The sequence below is a fragment of the Panicum hallii genome, chromosome 1 (assembly GCF_002211085.1).
Source record: "Panicum hallii strain FIL2 chromosome 1, PHallii_v3.1, whole genome shotgun sequence".
In the NCBI taxonomy this organism is placed as follows: Eukaryota; Viridiplantae; Streptophyta; class Magnoliopsida; order Poales; family Poaceae; genus Panicum; species Panicum hallii.
Window position 1 is genome coordinate 2461433 of NC_038042.1, and position 19293 is coordinate 2480725.

At 46.2% G+C, this 19293-nt stretch overlaps 4 protein-coding genes across 4 annotated transcripts; 2 read left to right on the plus strand and 2 right to left on the minus strand.

The window, feature by feature from the left end:
- On the minus strand, positions 1-3271 carry LOC112894362 (DEAD-box ATP-dependent RNA helicase 35A). Its single transcript, XM_025962049.1, has 2 exons — positions 2182-3271; positions 1-1203 (listed from the first exon to the last, which is right to left on the minus strand). Exons 1-2 carry the CDS (start codon positions 3177-3179, stop codon positions 339-341), a joined length of 1863 nt encoding a protein of 620 aa, XP_025817834.1. The 5' UTR covers positions 3180-3271; the 3' UTR covers positions 1-338.
- A 760-nt stretch (positions 3272-4031) lies between these two features.
- Positions 4032-5914, minus strand: LOC112877584 (eukaryotic translation initiation factor 5B-like). The gene is made up of 2 exons (XM_025941929.1): positions 5727-5914; positions 4032-5334 (listed from the first exon to the last, which is right to left on the minus strand). The coding sequence occupies exons 1-2, from the start codon at positions 5784-5786 to the stop codon at positions 4249-4251; spliced, it is 1146 nt and encodes a 381-aa protein (XP_025797714.1). The 5' UTR covers positions 5787-5914; the 3' UTR covers positions 4032-4248.
- A 604-nt stretch (positions 5915-6518) lies between these two features.
- Positions 6519-9407, plus strand: LOC112879082 (apoptosis-inducing factor homolog B-like). Its single transcript, XM_025943420.1, has 4 exons — positions 6519-6734; positions 7206-7462; positions 7548-7999; positions 8863-9407. The coding sequence occupies exons 1-4, from the start codon at positions 6625-6627 to the stop codon at positions 9118-9120; spliced, it is 1077 nt and encodes a 358-aa protein (XP_025799205.1). The 5' UTR covers positions 6519-6624; the 3' UTR covers positions 9121-9407.
- A 2888-nt stretch (positions 9408-12295) lies between these two features.
- On the plus strand, positions 12296-17271 carry LOC112886745 (probable E3 ubiquitin-protein ligase HIP1). The gene is made up of 6 exons (XM_025952731.1): positions 12296-12538; positions 14018-15416; positions 15605-15655; positions 15761-15859; positions 16051-16203; positions 16702-17271. The coding sequence occupies exons 2-6, from the start codon at positions 14079-14081 to the stop codon at positions 16837-16839; spliced, it is 1779 nt and encodes a 592-aa protein (XP_025808516.1). The 5' UTR covers positions 12296-12538; positions 14018-14078; the 3' UTR covers positions 16840-17271.
- Positions 17272-19293: the final 2022 nt, after the last annotated feature.

Here is a 19293-nt window from a genome sequence, read left to right on the forward strand (position 1 = left end):
TTAATCAGCAGATCACACACATTAGACATGGATCTTACCATGGTATCACCTATCCGAAATGTATTCGCTCACGGGAAAAGGTTAAAACATATGCCACCAAACAATTCTCATCCTTTACATTTTACAAGAGGGTAAAGTAATCTAGTTGTCTTCTTCTACAAACTATCCCGTCTAGCAAGCAGCATGATACCCAGCATATCGTAAGTTTGGTCGTGCAAACTGTCTTCCCTCAATGACGAGGCAGGTGCCTCGGCTAGCTGATACAGATAACATGATTGAGCTCAAGTTGCCGCATCTTAGCTTCTAATAACCATAACACAATCACCAACCTAGAGCAATCATATTTCTCCTCGGTAGCCCCCGCCACCAAAGTAGTCTTTCCTCGAGCCTGCAATTGCCATTGACTTCTGGTGCTCCAGCTTCGGGCAGTCACCAACACGATGGCCAAGCCCACCACAATATGCACATCCCTTAACACCACTCTCCTTGGCGATTATTTCCTCATCCTCCAATGGGTCATTGAGCTCCGCCAACACCGGTGGAATCCTCTGTTTTGCCTCCTTCAGCAGGTGTTTGAGATCGAGAAGCGTGGTCTCGGTTTGGTTCTTGTTGATGAAGGTAGTTGCTATGCCAGTCTTCCCACATCGACCTGTTCGACCGATTCGGTGGACATAGTTCTCTATTTCAGCAGGCATGTCGTAGTTGATGACATGCTGGATGTCAGGGAAATCAAGACCCTTTGATGCAACATCGGTAGCCACCAGAACATCCTTCTTCCCAGACTTGAAGGAGTCGATTGCATTCTGTCTTTCCTCTTGATCTTTTCCTCCATGGATCGCAACAGCCTCCACTCCCTTTAGAAGAAGGTACTCATGGATGTAGTCGACATCAGCCTTGTTTTCACAGAAGATCAGAACAGGCGGTGGAGTCTTTTGGAGGCATTCAAGGAGGTATATAATTCTAGCATCTTCCTTGACATACTCGACTTCTTGAATGACATCAAGATTTGCTGCTCCAGCTCTCCCCACATTGACAGTAACTGGTTTCACAAGGGCATTCTTCGCAAAATTTTGAATCTTCTGAGGCATAGTAGCAGAAAAAAGAAGGGTCTGCCTTTGATCCTTGAAATGGTCGAAAACCTCCTTGATGTCATCCTCAAATCCCAAATCAACCAGCCTATCTGCTTCATCTAAGGTTAAGTACCTGTACAGAGCATGAAAGGGACATTAAATAACTTGAAACAATGTGCCGATACTGGTAGAACAGTAGGAACCCTCAAGAGATGCAGAGAGATTGCCTAGTTCATGCTCTATACAGTGCAACCAAACTGGCTATTTTCAATCAAGCAGTCTGAACTGAAAACACAAAGCTCTGAAACATGCGAAATTGACTAAGCAAGGGCCTAGTTTGCTTGTTAGTTTACTCAGTTGGAAGAAACAAATTAGCTAAAGAAAAATAATTCAGGCTAAAATCTGAAATCTGGTCATAGTGACCGGATTGTCGGTCAAGATATTAAGATTGTTACTGCAACGCTTCATAAAAATCATTACTAAACTAGATGTATCACTTCACAATAACAACTAGTACATGACAATTGCAACAGAAATACTTCAAACACTCCTTTCTCAAGGTAAAATTTTTACTAAAAGAAAACATAACTTCACTGTACTTCAATAAATTATTGTAAATCGGATTAATAATAAATTACAAATGCTGACTGGTTGCAAATTTTTGCTACTATGAGAGCATATGCTACTCTTTCCTTAAAACAGGGTGAAATTTTTTGCTACTTTGTGCTACTCCTTTTGCAAGAGGTATTTGTTGCATCCAACATGCACCATGTCCTACATGACATAATATGACATGCAACGGCATATTATATATATACTCTGGTACTAAGAAACCAAACGAGACAAATTGAGTAGTCACTCCATAGCCTTGTACTGCCATGACAACACTATGCGAGCAGGTTGTGTGCGTGTAGCTTTTTCAACTTATCAGACACAGAGCTCATGAAAAGAATCTCCAAGCTAAACTTTAATCTCAGTTACTACTAGTTATAACTTATAACAGAAATTTTTTTGTTCAGATATTCACATCCACAAACAGCTAAGCAGATAACATTAATATATCCAACAGTTAGCTATGGAAACAAGTTTCTGATGCAAATCAAACACTCACCTGCAGTTATCGAGATTCATCTTCTTCTTGGCAAGCAAATCCTTGAGACGGCCAGGCGTTGCCACCACGATGTGCACGCCCTTCTTTAACACATCCAGCTGTGTCCTCATATCCACACCCCCGATGCAAAGCAAAGGCCTTATCTCTGGGTACCCAGCATCCTTGAGTGGAAGGAGGAACTGCTCAATCACATCATAGGTCTGCTTGGCCAGCTCCCGCGACGGGCAGATGATCATCCCAAACGGGCCCTCCCCGGGCACAATTGGCATCAATATCTCCTCCTGCAGCGCCACCATGATAAGCGGCAGCACGAACACCAGCGTCTTCCCCGACCCCGTGAAGGCGATGCCGATCATGTCGCGCCCGGAGAGCACGACAGGCAGCCCCTGCACCTGGATGGGCGTGGGCTGGACGATGCCCCTCTCGCGCAGCATCCGGAGCATGGGCTCCGGGAGGCGGAGGTCGCGGAAGTCCCGCGCGGGCGGCGGGACGTCGTTGCCGTCGACGATGATGTGCCACTTGCGGCGGAGCTCGTTGGCCTTGGCGAGCGGCATGCGGCGGAGGCGGAGGGGCGGCTTCCACCCGGTCTCGATCGGATCCGTGTAGACGATGCCCTTGGCGAGCTCGCGGACGGACCTGAGGGACTTGCCGTCGGAGAGGTTGTCGATCACCTCCTTCTCCTGCTGGATGCGCTGCTCCGTGGCGGTCACCTCCGGGGCCGCGCGCTTGAGCTGCGTGGCCTTGACGAGGAGGCTGGGCTTGGCGGCGGCGTCGGGGACGGTGGGCAGCTGCGCCGGCGGCAGCGGCGGGGGAGGCGGCAGCGGGAGGGAGGAGGCGGAGGAGGAGAACGGCGCCGGCTTGGAGAGGCGGAGCTGGCGGAGGCGCTCGGCCTCCATGGCCCGGCGCTTGGCCACGGGGATGTACTCCTCGTAGTTCTCTTCCTCGTCGGAGTTCGCCGCCGCCGCCGCGGCGGCCGAGGCGGCCGCGGTGGCGGCCATCGGCGGGCGAGGTTGGGGTTAGGGCTTGGAGGGGGGCGTGGATTTGGGGAATGGAGGAATTGGGCAGATCGGGAGGATTCTTCGGTCTCGCGTGCGGGGAGGACGGGAGGAGAAGGGAGGAGTTACCGACGTGAAAGTTGAGTCGGTGGAGGCCCATGAGGGTTAGGCCCAGACCACGAGCAGGTAGGCACGGCCCCGTCCAACTAAGGGCCCAGATTGGTTCCGATCTAACAAGGCCGGGCGGCTTCCTCTGAGAGAAGAGTTAAGTTTGGCGAACTTGGGAGAACCAAAACGAAATTACTTTCTCAAAGAAAAAAACGAAATTACTTGACTTGTCTGTTTGTGTGACAGCAATAGAACATTCTTGTATACATTGAAACTTTCAAAATATGCCATTTCAAACAAAGATAATTATATATTACGAACTAATTCACCATGATGAATCTAGAAAAAAAAAGATTTTACATTATCAATATATGCATAATACCTTTTATGTTCCCATGGTCACACATAAAGAAACTTGACATGTAAAAATCCTAAGCGTCATACATTTATAATTGGGGAGGTTATTTCTATAGATACATCTAGAAGGAAAAAAGGTGGGGGGAGCAAGAAAAATGCTAACGAGAGGCAGGATGGTAAAGTGTTTTTTTTTACATGATCGTTGCCAATGGAGTTAGCAACTGATGTTGCATCGCATCTTCGAATCCGTTCACTTAGGATTGTTCGTTTGGAATTTTGGAATTCAATCGTAATGGACAAATCTTAGCAAACACACACATGCTTTCAGGGAAGGCTAAACCGATGAGATTTACTTATACGAAGAATTTTGGCAAAAATGTAACACCGGTCTTCTTCCTCCTTACAAATTACTCCTCCGTAACACGACGAGCTCCATGACATGACACTGTACGTGGTGGCGACCACGAATTAACCGGTGGTTAATTAGCAGGAATCGAGATTAACGAGCGCCGTGCACGACGGTGGCCGGCGGCTGGCCGGGGGAGATTATAATTAATCAAGGCAAAGGCAAAAGACACGAGGCGTGGAGGGGCGACGCGTCGCCGTCTCAGGCCGACCGGCGGCAGTGCTGCCGCGGCGTGCTGCCGGCGGCGTCCTTGTTGGAGTCCATGACGGTCTCGAAGGCGCCGACAAGCGCCCGGACCCTGCTGCACTGGCGCATCTCCAGCAGCTTGCTGCGGGCCTCCTCGATCACGTCGTTGCTGCGCGGCGTCGCCTCCCGCCGCCGGGGATGCTCCGACTCCGCCCGCGCCTCCATCGCCGTCCTCACCCGGCTGCCCTGGAACTTCCTCGCCATCCCCTTCTTCTCGCCCTGCTCCTCCTCGTGCTTCCTGATCGCCGCCTTCACCACCGCCACGAACTTGTCCGCCACCTCCTCGGCCGCCGCGGCGACGGGCTCCGGCGCCGGCGCCGGTGCGGGTCCCGCTTCTTTCTTGGGGGACTCCACCTCCTCCGTGGCGGGGGCGGCGGCGGCGGCAGTCTCATTCTCCTTCTCCTCCTCCGCCGGCGTCGTCTTCGCCTCGCACTCATCCTCCGCCGGCGCCGTCTTCGCCCCGCACTCATCCTCCGCCACGGCCGGCGGCGCGTGATGGTTCATCTCGTGTATGATCTTCTCGGGGACGGCCTCGGGGTGGTCGTGGCGCTCCTCCTCCTGCTGCTGCGGTTGCACACCGGCCGCGGCGTCGCCGTTGCCATCGTTGTGGGCTTGCTCGGCGGCACCACCACCACCTAGGCTCACGGCGCAGGTCGTGTCGGAGACCTTGCTGGTGGGCGACGAACCCCGCTCCTCGCCGGCGACGTCCCTGCTCCTCACGCGGCGCGACCTGCTGGAGCGGAACGCGCGGGCGGCGCGCTGCATGAGCCTCCTGGGCGACCACTGCGACGCGTAGTACGCGGCCATGGCCGCCGCCGGCGTCGTCGGCTTGGACTTGGGCTTGCCTGGCGTGGACGGCGGCGATCCTGCGCCGGGCTTGGCCGCGTAGGACGCCGACGACGACAGCCCGGAGGGCGTGGTGGGCAGGGACACGGGGTGGTGCGCGGGGTTGGAGCTGAACGGCGACGGCGGGTCGGCGAGCTCGCTCGCGCACCGCGGCAGGGACCGCGACGGCGCCATGGACGCCTGCTTACCAGCGGCCTGCAAACAATGCCAAGAGATCCGTGTCGTTATGGAGATCAACTACAACAAAATCCACAATTTATATATTTCGAGCGTGATCAAAAGAGTCCAGCACTCCAACGAGATCAAGAATGCAGAGTCCTGAGGCCTGACACAGTAAATGATCTTGGAAGCCAAGGACGCGAAAAACTTTTGACTTGATCTTCAAGGTTTCAAATTTAACATAAAAACGACACATATCCACAACACATTCAGATAGAGTAAAAAAGTATTTCTTTTTCACACATTGCATAAATAAAAATGGTACTACTAAACTCCACATGAAAAATAGAAACCGAGATCTAACGGCTACTAACAGCGATGCAGAGTGATCATCATGAGGAGAGGAGATGCAAAGAAGATGAAATCACCTCGAGCTTGACCTTCATGCTGCAGGCGCGAAGTTGAGGATCACAGGGTTGGCTCTGCATCCTAGCGCGGCACTAGGCTGAGGAAGGGAGAGGGCAGAGGGCCATTTGAAAGCCCTCGCAAATGGCGCGGGCTAGGGAGGCGACGGTGGGTAGCAGGGGCGGCCAGCCCAGGCCAGGCAGGGGGGAGGGAGAAGTCGCCGAGGAGATCGCAACGGCCGGGCTTAAGACGGGAGGCGGCCGCGCACGTGGCGGCGTCGCCGGCCGCTCTCGAGCCCCGCCGAGAATTGCACGGTCCGGAGGGGAGGTAGCGGCGGTTAATTCGGTTGCTCACCGGCTATCTTTGACCACCAAGCACGCCCAGCCACGATCTGATTCCATGCGAGATCTCAAAGAAAAAATCATGCAAAAAAAGATTCTTTTTGCTATTGGTGACATCACAGATATTCGCAAAGAAAGTTTTTTTTTCGATAAACAAGCACGAAAGGAGGAAGAAAAGAGATATCGGATCGAAGGCAAATGATTCTTTTCGTCTATTCTTTTTTTATTATCGAAATTCCTTTCTTCTTGATATATAGAAGCTGACGAATTTAAAAGAGATGTTTTTGCGTTCACACCCAGCGAACGCGGGTTTCCGCCAGCGCGTCGCGTTCGGCCGGCGACTCGGCGAGGGTGGGGCTGCCATGCAGCTCCACCGCCCCCATCTCGTCCGTCGAGTCGCGAGCGGACGGCGGGATGCGGAGGAGCACCCGATGCCAGATCCAGCCGGAACCCGGAAGGCCTCCGCTTTAACCAGTCTCGAGCTTGATTAACTAGCGCTAAACCGGGGCGTGAGCTGCTGTTTAGCTGGCGGGGGAGCTGTCAGCTGGTGGGCGCCGGCGCGAGCGGGAACTGAGAAGAGATGGCGGCAGCCGCGGGGAAGGCCAGGGTGGTGGTGGTCGGCGGTGGCGTCGCCGGCTCCCTCCTCGCCAAGACCATGCAGGGCCACGCCGACGTCGTCCTCGTCGACCCGTAAGCCTCGGCTCCACCCCTCCCCGTTTTTCCGTCGGTTTCGCCCCCCTCCCCTTCCGCGCAGATCACATGCTTGCGGAAATGCCAAGTCGCCCTCTGGTGCTTGCTACCGCGTGTGTCCGTGCTCCCACGGGCGGATCAGGCCGTGTGATTCGGCGGCTTGATTTTGCCCCTGCTGGCTCTGGATGCAAACAGTCTGAGAGACCTGACTGGTGCTTGAGAATCCGGGGGAATGAAATGAGATGTTTTTGAGTAATCTTGTTGTATATGCGTAAATCTTCCTGGATCCAGTTTAGCTACGCGTTTCAAAAAAAAAAAACAGGGATGTTACAAGCACACTGAATTCTAATGAACACCTGTTCTCTGCACTGATGAAAATTTGGCCTTGTACCCTGATGTCGATGCTTTATCAGCTAGATCATAATCGCTGGTATGTTCCTTAATAAATTGTACTATTCCTTATAATGACAGGAAAGAATACCTGGAGATCCCCTGGGCTGAACTGAGGTCAATGGTAGAGCCATCTTTTGCTGAGAGATCGTTGATCTATCACAAAGATTACCTCACCGAAGCAACCATCGTGACATCTTCTGCAGTCAATATCACTAATGATGCCGTCCTGACAGCTGACAGTCAATCTCTTCCATATGATTATCTCGTCATAGCGACTGGACATGCTTTGACTTCTCCTGGCAGTAGAGCTGAGAGGATAAAGGAATTCCAGAGAGGTAACTGCAGTCAAACCACATACTGAAAAACAGTTTTATCGCCTTCCCTAACCTGCTTATACTTTGTTTTGTATGCTTGCTACAGATAATGGGAAGATAGAATCATCAGATTCTGTACTGATAATTGGGGGTGGACCAACTGGTGTTGAACTAGCTGGAGAGATCGTGGTAGACTACCCGGACAAGAAGGTGACACTTATCCATAGAGGACCACGTCTACTCGAATTCATTGGAGATAAGGCTTCAAAGAAGACTCTTGATTGGCTGACTTCAAAGAAAGTTGATGTGCTTCTTCAGCAATCAGTTGACTTGGGTTCATTATCTGATAACGAAAAGGTGTACAAAACATCAGGTGGAGAAACAATTACTGCTGATTGCCATTTTGTATGCATTGGCAAGCCACTGAGTTCATCGTGGCTACATGACACCATCCTTAAGGAATCTTTGGATAACAAAGGGAGAGTAATGGTGGAGAAGGACCTACGAGTGAAAGGTTATAACAACGTTTTTGCTATTGGTGACATCACAGATATTCCTGTAAGTCTACGCTTTGAACTTATTGTTCTCCTTTTTGCGACAGTTGTTTTCTTCATATTGATCCCTCTTGTTTTTGGACCAGCATGAATTGAATTCTATAGAATAGCAATCATGCAAAGTTATGCAAACTGAACATTCTTAATGAGTCTGTATCTATGTAGACTGATTATTTTCTCAGACCAGCAAAAATTGAAAATTTGTATACAGCAAGTGTTGGTTGGCCTAAATGCGATAATATCAATGCTTTTTCAAAGAGTGAATGTTCCGCATGAGGTGTGCCTTTGTACACTGATATGTAGTCGCAATCAGTAGTTCACTTCTTTTGCCTTTTGACGCACACTGCTTTTCATTTTACCTGAAGTCCTGAACCATTTTCTTCATAGTATCCATTGAAGTTTTCTGTGATTTTGGGAACTGTTCATTCCATCATAATTTAACTATCCTTTAACAATCATGACAATGGGATGACTCTGTCCACAAAGGTCACTGCTACAAGAAAGACATCAACTAATTCCATTTACACCCATGGCCTTACACCACTTTATGAATTGAGTAATCCACCATATAAACTTATTCTTGGAGGTTGATATTTTTTCTGCTAAAAGATATTAAAGTTCTCATTGCCCTACTATTAAAGGTGTTTCGTAATTATGTTGCTGTGGGGAGAAACTTGTCCGTCTAGTGGATAATGATTACCGATCATTACAATTCATGTTCCTTCATTTTTATATGTCCATGCCTCCGTGGAGCATATCCTTGGTTAAGAAAACAGGGGCCATAGAGCATCATCATTTTTAATCTAGGAAACGGTGACTTGATCCAAAAACTATGATTTATTGAAACTAATGTCTATTAATGTTCAGGAAATCAAACAAGGGTACCTCGCCCAGAAGCACGCGTTACTGGTGGCAAAGAACCTGAAACTACTGATCAAGGGTTCACCAAACACCAAATTGGCTACTTACAGCACTGGCTATCCATTGGCACTGGTCTCTCTTGGAAGGAACGAAGGGGTGGCTCAGTTACCATTCCTGACGCTCAGTGGGTGCTTACCAGGCAAGATCAAGTCTCGGGATCTATTCATAGGCAAGACAAGGAAGCAGATGGGCCTGAATGGTTGACTTCATCCATGGAAGCATGAAAATGAAACTGCTTGTGCCCTGGTTTTCAGACAAGGAAACGGAATTTCTTCACATAAAGAATGTGCTGTGCTGATATGCCCTGTATTTGTGCGAAGTGTGATGGTGTGGTTGCCTGAATGGTGGTGAACAAAGTGTGTTATGTGCATGCCTGAACGGTAATGAACAAAGTGTATGCTATGTACATGTATTTTTATGAAAGAAAGTTATGTACATGTATACAATACAAGGACCCATTTGGTCCAATACAATGTTGTGTTCAAACAGTATGGATTTGTTTGCTGGCAACTAAACTAGTATGGATTCACTTTGCTTGTTGGCAATGCAATGCCAGCAATGGCAATTTGATGCCTATAGGGCCTGTGGGTGGAGATTGGAGAAGATCCATCTCCCTGTCAGGGGCAGTGCCCATTAAAAGGCGTTCCTGGGCCCAAACTGGATGTAACAGAATGGTGCTTTCTCCAGAAAAAGAAAAAGACGAGGCTGGGAGCCTGCCTGACACTGGCATGCACTGCTGAGACATGAGGAAAACATTGTGGCAAATTCCTTTTTCTGGTAGCTTATGTCCTGTCTTCCATGAGCCATCAAGTAGTGAGACATATCATTCTATGCATGGCCAATCCATTTGGTCTGGTCCTATGGGTCTGGTGCAGGCTACTACATGTGTTCTGGTAGCTGGTACTGTACTACTGCTCATCCATTTCACTTGGTTTCTGGAGCTTTGACTTTCGATATTTTCCCTATGCTAATTCACTCGTAATACCTGTATTAGTTGGAAGATGACGGGCTCAAGAATACTTGGATCCTTGTCACCCCTGACCTGTGCCTAATCAGCCATTCTCTGAGAAGTATTGTCCCTGCTTTCAATGGTGAGAACTGCTGAGAGCGAGAGGGCCCAGTGGACTAATCTCTCTCCTCAGAGTTTACAGCATTGCAAGCATCATGCTCAGTCCCCATTGTCATTATGCTGGGTTTCTCTCTCTAAATCATGCTTCCGAAGCTACAACCATGACGTTCACTCCCACACTCATTACCTTTCAGGACTTGACCTGGACCTTTATCTTATTATTAGGACCATGTGATGCAGAAAGAAAAGCTGAAGCATAGCACTAGAGGGTTGCCGGACCAAGCTGGTTCTTGAAGCTCGTCTTGTCTTTCTTTCTTTTATTGTTTCTTTTGCTATTTTCTTGGCTGCCTGTGATCCCAATCCAAAATGAACGTGATCTAATTTTAGGGCCAGGTGCGCAATTAAACACCTCTAGCTACGAGTTTGCAAGGGCCAAGGCTACACCTTGCCCACTTGTGGATGGTCCACAGCCGGACAGGACGCGTTGCCGTCTGATTTGTCAAGTCCGTATCAGTGGGCTGCAAACACCTACTGTACTTAATCAGCAGCAAAAAAAATCCTTATCATCTTATTCTAATGGCGCGCCTATCCTAATCTCCCCATCACCGCTCCTGATCACATCATGTTTTGATGCCATCACGCTAACCACCCCGGCAACCCTATTTTTTTTCTCACATCATCCTGACTCCTTCGAAACACGTACAGAAGAGCTGCGTATCATTATGAACACGAACAGATCCTTTGGTACGAGCCATCACTAATGCATCCTAAGGAAAGGAAACTAATGGGTACAATAAGAATGATGAAGATAGTTGTGCCAAGACCCAAAGTCCAGACAGGATCCCCTGGACGTGGGTTTCAGGTGACCTTTTCCGATCTTCGGTTAGCTGCGGCCGACCCATTTGATGCTGTCGCCACCCACTTCATCAGTTTGCCCGTTGCCCTTCTACAAAGGAAGAAGCTGTGTGGTGATACGCGGGGTAATGCCGGGTTAGTGCTGCTTCAGTGGAGGAATTAAATTAGCCCAAAGAGACCACTAAGCGCCCACGACCTAACAGGCAGCCACGCATCATGGTCGCATGCATGCCCGCAACCAACCTGAATCGAGCACGGCATCTTTGCGTCCACCAGTTTGTGGAGAAAGTGCTCTTCTTTTTGGCTCCCCCCACCCCCTCCCCCCCAAAAGAAGATAAACCTGAATGCACCTTGCTGGGGCGGACACGGATCGACTCTCTAAGAAGACTCTGAAGTGGGCGAACACTCGGCCCAGCGGGCGTGCAGATGAAGTCCCCGTGCTGCTTTTCAAAACAAGGAAGAAAGCTACTTTGCCCTAGCTCTTGCTCTTTCCTTCCTTGCAACAGGCTGCCTACTAATATTTACTTACCTCAATGAAAAGAATGGTGCGCTAACTTGAGAGCTAGGATTTGCCAAATTCGTAAGGGGGGGGGGGGGGGCTATGCAGCAATTCACCTGTCGTGTAATATAATCGTTCGGAAGAAACAAATCGCAGAATTCATTTAGCGTGAAGAGTTAAGAAAAACTCGAAAAACAAAACCAAACCGTTAACAAGATAGAGCTAAAGGTTTTATTTGGATCCACCCAGCTAATCGATTAGTTGGCTAGCTGGAACTATCTATCTTGGATAGTTAGATCTTTAGCTAGGCATTAACTCGTACTATTTAAATTCACTCAGTTAAAATTAGCAACCTATTAATTAGATGGTGAATCCAAACGGACTATAAGAAAGATATGATATATAATAAGAAAGATATGATATATAATTGTACTCCCTCCGTCCTAAAAAAATTATAACTCTCGCTTCCCGAGAAGCCATACAATTTTAAATTTAATCAAATTTATACAAAATAGTATTAATATTTATGTTACAAAATAAGTATTATTGGATTAATTATATAATATATTTTTGTGCTAAATCTATTTGGGAAGATAAGTGTTAGTGATTTTTTGTATGAATTTGATCAAATTTGAAATTATTTAATTTTCTCGAAAAAAGTGAGTTGCATTCTTTTAGAACCAAAAGAATATATGCATGGATGTAATAAGTCAACAGTTACCTCCAAGTTGCCGCATGATCTCTAGTCTATAGATTCCCTTGCCATCGCACGCACGGCCAGAAGAAAAACGTACCACTAGCACGTTACATTTGTCACGTGCACGCGCACTCCACATTCACCGTGCACCGTACTGTCTGCCCGCCCGGGCCCACTCCCCGTGCAAAAATACCTGAGCACGCAAGCGACAGCCCGACCCGGTAGGCGGGCCTGGCCCGTGATAAATGGCCTTGGATCCACCCCGGGGAGGAATCCGAGCCAGGAGGAGCCCCCACCCCCACTCGCTTCGCTTCTCGCCGCCTCCACCTCGGCGTCTCCCCTCCCCGGCGCGGGCAGGGGCAGGGCATCCGATAGATACGCCGTCGCGTTCGGGGCACGCCGCGGCGGAGGCAGTCGGGCGCCCTTTCTCGATCTCTGTAGCGGGTGTTCTCGAGCGGAGGCTGCGGCGGCTTCTAGGATCAGGAGGTGATCGATCGATGCTGTGAGTTTTTTCTCTCTCTCGTTTTGTTCTGTCGTTTGGTTCGCAGAGGAGTCGCTGATTGATGCGTGATTCGGCGGATTTATGCATCGGTTTCGGAACGATCAGTTTGCTATTAGGATTATCGCGCGTGTCGGGCTCGGAAATGGAAGGGAGTTTCGGTTTAATTTTTTGGGCGTGGTTATCTTCAAACGGTTCTGCGCTTTAGGGAGCAGTTTAAAACTGATTAGATTTCAGGCTCTGGAGACTGAAATGCAGAAATATCGATTTTTATTTTTTATTTTTTTTGCTCTCGAAATGATTTAGAAGCAGTTAGCTGTTACACGAAAGAGATTTGTTTCTGCATGGAGATGCAGTTTTCTTTAACATATCTATCCTCAGATGTTTGGTACTCATAGTAACTGGTAACTAGGTGAGTGGACAATCGGTAACGGATGGGTTACTGACAGTTAGGAGATTTGTCTATTAGACATGGGCACTTTGTTTTTCATACTGTTTGCAGAGGAAAAAAAATACTAATGTTATTCGGTAGTGGTTGGAGTATGTGGATAGACGAATGATGTCATTGCACTGCCTTCTTCAATGATAATGTCATGATCAGTGGAGTGTGGTCCCGATGCCCCTTTTTTTGGCTTATCTGCAAAATATTTTCTGCGGATTAAGGTTATATTAAAGCTTGAAATGCTGTGGTTATCTTTCCTCTCCCGTACCGAGCTTTGGCGTCCTACTACTGGCCTGTCCCAAATTCTCTCTGATTTGGTTACTGATGTGGGGTCCTGTCTGTTGTTGATCCGGAAGGTGAGTTGGTACTTGGTAGTGGTACCACCAGCACCTCGGACGTGGTTGCTTTTGATACGGGCTTTAAAAGTTAAAAAAAATCAGGTGATAGAGCGATTATGGTTATTGATGCTACAAGTGTGGCGTGCTAGGACAAAACTGTATCTTAACAAGTAGTGAGTGGGTTGTTAATGCTAAGGGGAGATTTGACTGTATGCTTATTGCCCTTACTAATCCTTTGGGCATAAAATTCTTCTGGGGTTTATGTTCTATCTGCCATTTGGAATTGTCAGTATGATTAACGGCTAGTATTAAGGATATCTGCTGAAACTTGAGGGCATTTTTCATTGCGCAGTTGGAGGGTATTTGGATGAGGGATATTCCACTTGGCGATTTATAGGACAAGACCATCCAGTGATATATCCACGATCCAAACAGACCCTTGATCATAATTGATTTTTTTATACACTAATATTCATAATGTCTCAACTTTGTTGTTGTGGTACTGGGGATAGTCTGCTGAAACCTTGGTCATAGTGGGATTGTTGATGCTAATGTTAGTTCCAAAGTGGTTTATTGTCTGAGTTAAAAAGTATCCATTCTCAGAATATCCAGTTGCATTTTTCTTAATTTTCTTGCTCATTCATTACCTGTATCCATCCTCCAGGTTTTGTTGTTTTCTGACCTTTACCAAATTATGTACAGATCTGCAGAAGTATAAGATACTGCAGAACGATTCTCGTGGTGCCTATTGTGGCCTAATTGCATGGAGGAATATTCAGACAGGAGATCCAGAACAGAAATTGCATTTCGGAGGAGGGGTTCCAGATTCTCTTATAGAAATCAAAGTCCTGAAGAGAGGACTAATCACAACAGTGATGGACTGGGAAGCAGCACTAGACTCAATCATATGAAAACGGGAGTTACTGATAATCAAGAAAGACCAAGATATCTGCGCGATTCATTTAAATCTTCAAGCTCAAAAGTGGGGTCTGCAAGTTCCTCCAAATTTCCACTTAGAAAGTTTGAGGAAAAGCGAAGGCAGCCTTTGTCGACAGGGGTTGACATTGCTGAAAGTGGTAGAAGAAAGGTTGAACCCTCCAAGCAGCTGGAGGGTAGTAAGAAAATCATTGTAGGCGATGAGAGTTCAGACACTCTGCGGATTGAATCAAAAGGTTTTACTACTGAACAAGGTCGTTTGTTAACACCTGGTCCAGAAGGCTCTCATTTTGCTGGTGCTTCAGGTGTTTCTGCACATAGAGCTGAGTCCTTGGTCCGAACTGCTTCACTAAGTTCTAGGACACATAGACAGAAAGAGAAAGAGGTGAATTTGGGTACTCCAGGAGCATGTTCTTCATCTTTTAAAGAGGTGAATTTGGGTACTCCAGGAGCATGTTCTTCATCTTTGACTAATCAGTCTACTATGCCTAGAAATTCCACCACTGGTGTGAGGCCAGCTTATGGTCATGTTAGTGGAGTACAGAGACGTGGTCTTAAAAACCTTGGTTGTACTTCAGCATCTGATGTTCAGCCTTCAGGTTGCTCACCTGATTCTGTTTATAGTAGGAGGTTTGAGTTCATGAGAAAGAGGGCTTCTGATCCTGAAAGCTCTTCCAGATCAAGGAGCTTTAGTGGACCGTCTAATTCAGATCACTCATCTCCAACATATATTCGTGATACTGGTCCCAGAATCAGAATGAATGAACAATTACTTTCTCAACAAATAAGACGAAGCAGCAGCAGAAACCAACAGGAATCGGCAGTTTCAGTTAGGACAAGACGACCTTCTCATGCCACTACGCTGAGGGCTCCTGATGAACGAGCAGATGGCATGCTTTCTTTGCATGAGTCTTCCACAAGGAATGGGCAGTCAGCTCAGGAACATCTTTCATTGGAAGAAGTCTCCGCCGAGAGTTCAATAAGACCATTCTTTGCGGAATTACCTCATGATATTTACTCATTTAGTCGTCATCAAAGCTTGAATACTCGAGATGAAAGGGGAAGACCAAGCTACCTTTTTGAAGAAAGTCCTCCACAAATGTTCCATGGACTCATGGGGGAGAGAGATGGTCATAGACGCATAACCATGGGAGGAATTGCAGAGGTTGTTGTTTGAAATGTTTCCCATAGTGGTTCCAGCTATTCTATTATTGTTGTTACATCTTATGTCAGATTAATTCAGTTGTATATATATTGGTACTGCTCTCGATTTTGATAAATGGCCTTAACTTTGACTAAGAAGGTGGTAGGAGTATAAAAGTTTCCGGACTAAAACAGATTCATTTTCTGTAGGTTTTACTAGCATTACAGAGGTCTGAACAACAAGCTGAGCTGGCTTATGAGGTTAGTTGGCTGGTATTCGTTGCCCAAAAAACTTAAAGGCTAATCTATTCCATGGTGCATTCACTGAACTGTTGGATAACCCTCTTTTCTTTTCTTTTTTTGCAGCAATTGCTGGTGCTGGAAACTAATCTATTCCTTGGTGCCTTTGCATCCCATGATAGGCATAGAGACATGCGGATGGATATTGACAATATGTCATATGAGGTATTTTCTTCGTCATTCAAACATAAAGGCTGAAAGGGTTTTGCTAGAGATTGCTTTTCTTTCTGAAACATCCCTTATTCTGCATTTGAAGCCCTTGTTATGATTTGTGTACTACCTTTGGTCCATTATGATGGAATCCTGGTTTATATTTATACTTACACGAAGTGCTTGCATTTCCTTCTTCTGATCAGGAATTACTGGCACTAGAAGAGAGAATAGGTTCTGTAAGCACAGCCCTTTCTGATGAGCAGTTTGCGAAATGCCTCAGAAGAAGCATATATTGTCCAGTTGCTACAGGAGTAAATAAATCAGTCATAGATGACATAAAATGCAGCATATGCCAGGTATCTAGTTACCCACGTGATCAGTATTTCTGTATTTTATAAACAAAACACATATGAAGATCAACATAATACACTTTTGTTTTCCCGTGAGGAACTGATAAGGCAATGGGAAAGTGAATATGAGTAACAGGGAACTGGTAATTTTGGACACTAAGTGCAATATGTTTAATTTTGGGGTTGAACAATGGACGTTAAGTATTGTTTACATTTCTCACTGAATTCAATTGCATTTATTAAAATGAACTGTTACACTGTTTACAGAAGTATGCTTACTTCTTCAGTATCCTTATTATCGTTAGTCTTAACTCTTGTACCCTTCAATCTACCATATTCGTTCAGAAGTATTTGCATCCACTGTTTTAATCCCACACCACCATCACACGACACCAACTTCAGTTAACCATGCGCCCTTATCTAAAGGGAATGGCGCAAAATATTCTGCCATGCATTACTTAATCAGGAAATCCTTACTAAAATTTAAACACCTGCCTGTTCCAGGAAGAGTACAAGGAGGGCGAAGAAATTGGGCAGTTGCCATGTGAACACCGGTACCATGTGTGCTGCATTGGCCAGTGGCTTAGGCAGAAGAACTGGTGTCCAGTATGTAAAGCGTCAGCAGTACCTTCGATGGACTAATCCAAGGATGTTCAAGCTAGTATGTATCTGGAGCCCATGACTGTACATGTGAACCTGTAAATAACATGGGCTAGGTTCACTCTAGCTTCTGAACATCAGATACTCAGATTCCGTATGGCCCTGGAAGACTCCTTAAAGTGCCATTGGAATGGATTGAATCAGTGGTCGATGAATAAATTGCGTTAAGTTCAACCACAAGAGCAGCCCTTTCTTGTTGCAAGATGACGACCATGCCATTCCTTGAACCAAAAACACCTCGAAGCCTTCTCTCTTTATTTCTGTTGAGTGGGAGCACTTGAGATTGGAATGTCCCGCAAAGTTGTTTCGTAAAATTACAGTACTCCCAAGATGAAACTGATTGGGAGTATTTTTTTTTAACTTATCGGGTTCCGTAAATAAATGCTGCTGATATTGTAAATTTTACTCCGCGGACACACTCAGCAGCGTTAGGGAGAGAGGATCAGTAACCAAGCTGAAACTGTTATGGCATACGGCAGCATTTGAAATTTCACTCTTTTTTTCCAAAAACAAAATGCATTAGAATTTTCACTCAGTTCGGATTTACATTTTGAATTTTCAAAGGGTTGCGCTAGATGCCTGACATTCTGTGGCTAATTACAAACTCTCGGCCCATGTCACTAGTTACATCGGTTGAAGCTTTTCTGTCTTTTTTGCATGATCGAGAGCTATAAATGGGATGGCGACTGCACAGTGAGAGATAAAAGTAGGCAAAAGGTGCAGCATGAGCTTTCTGTTACGAAGGGCTGTCACCTCCTCGAGAAAGTTTTAGCGTAGTTCCAATGAATAATGATGAATGGATCAGAGATCAGACGCTGTACCTTTCTTTTAATGGAGTGAAACATTGCCGCGGCCTTTGCTTGCCTCATAGGAAGCATCACACATTCACACCGTCACTTGTTACAACAGTCCAGCACTAGCCTGAAAATATTTCAGTCGATAAGAAACATGCATTATTAACAGATATTTGGCATTTCTTTGGATTGAATTATGTGTGGAGTACAATAGTATGATTCCTAGGCCTGTCTCTATGGATCTGCGCTTTCTGCTTCTTCGCCTGTTTGCATTCCACAAGTTTGCCAAAACTATCCTATCCTACCAAGTAACAACCTGCCTCGCTTTGTTAGGCTTACCGTTTAAACAAGTGTCTGAGAAACAAAAATGCTTTGTGCAGTGCGAAAGATATACTCTTATTTGACAACATAAACACCACCAACACAGCAATGCACTGGCTGTTTCACTAAATTAGGTGCCAAGTTGCCAACATGCATGGCTGGCCGTTTAGGTTTTGCTCGAACGAGCCAAGCCGGCGGCACGCTTTCCTGTTCAGTTGGTGTATCATGCAGATTGAGTGTAGTATGAGATTTTGTGATGGTACGTCATAAAGTTCCATAAAAGTGCGGAAAAAAGTCTCTCTCGGTGAAGATGTAGGTTGTGTTCAGTATTCAAGACTAAAGATCCATGTAGTGCTTTGTGCTCTAAGATCATGTCCATAATACTCCGTCCGTTCTAAATTATTAGTTATTTTAGCTTTTTTACATACATAGATTTTGCTATGCACTTAGACATAATATATATCTAGGTGCATAGTAAAGATTACGTACCTAATAATATTAAAACGTTTAATAATTTGTGACGAAGTGAGTACATCGTATCAACAATTAATTGACTTAAGACTTCTAAGAAAAAAATACTAATATATTATGCTCTCGTATCGTATTCATATGGCATGTAGCATATAGTGAAATATATAATGCACTCGGAGTTGCCTAATTATCCAAAGTGCCATATTGTTGAGGCGATGCCGTTCATTCATCTCTTTTGCGTGCCATGCATTTGCTCCTGGAGGCTGATGTCACGCACACTCAAGACCCCAAACGCCAAATACATGCAAAAAAGCGGCGGCGCATCTTGCCGTTGCAAGTGTGGTACTACTTAACAGCTAGAACCTATATATGACATGTATACCTCTTGTGTAGGTCTACTCTTGTGCTCACAGGTGGAGTGAGCAGTACACATATGAGCCATGAAGAAATTAAAGCAAAATGCAGGGGTGACAAGGATACATACCCGAAAGTCAAACAATGACCGTCGGTGTTTTTACTGTCGGCCTACCTAGGGATACCCTAAGGTAGGTGATTATTTGGTGAGGGATCGCCGGATCTGGATTTTAAGGTGAACGCAAGGACACAAGACACAAATTTAGACAGGTTCGGGCCGCTAGAGTAGCGTAATACTGTAAGCATCTAGGCCCTTAACGTATGTTTCGGTGATTAATGACAACCATTATTGTGACTAATGAGTTTGTGCAGCTTTATAGATCATTATCGCTCATTTGGTTATATGTCAAAAGAGGCCCCAAATTTTCATTATTCAAAAAGGCGATCTCGGCATTCAACTCAATAATATGTCAAGACTAAGTATCTTTCTAATCCT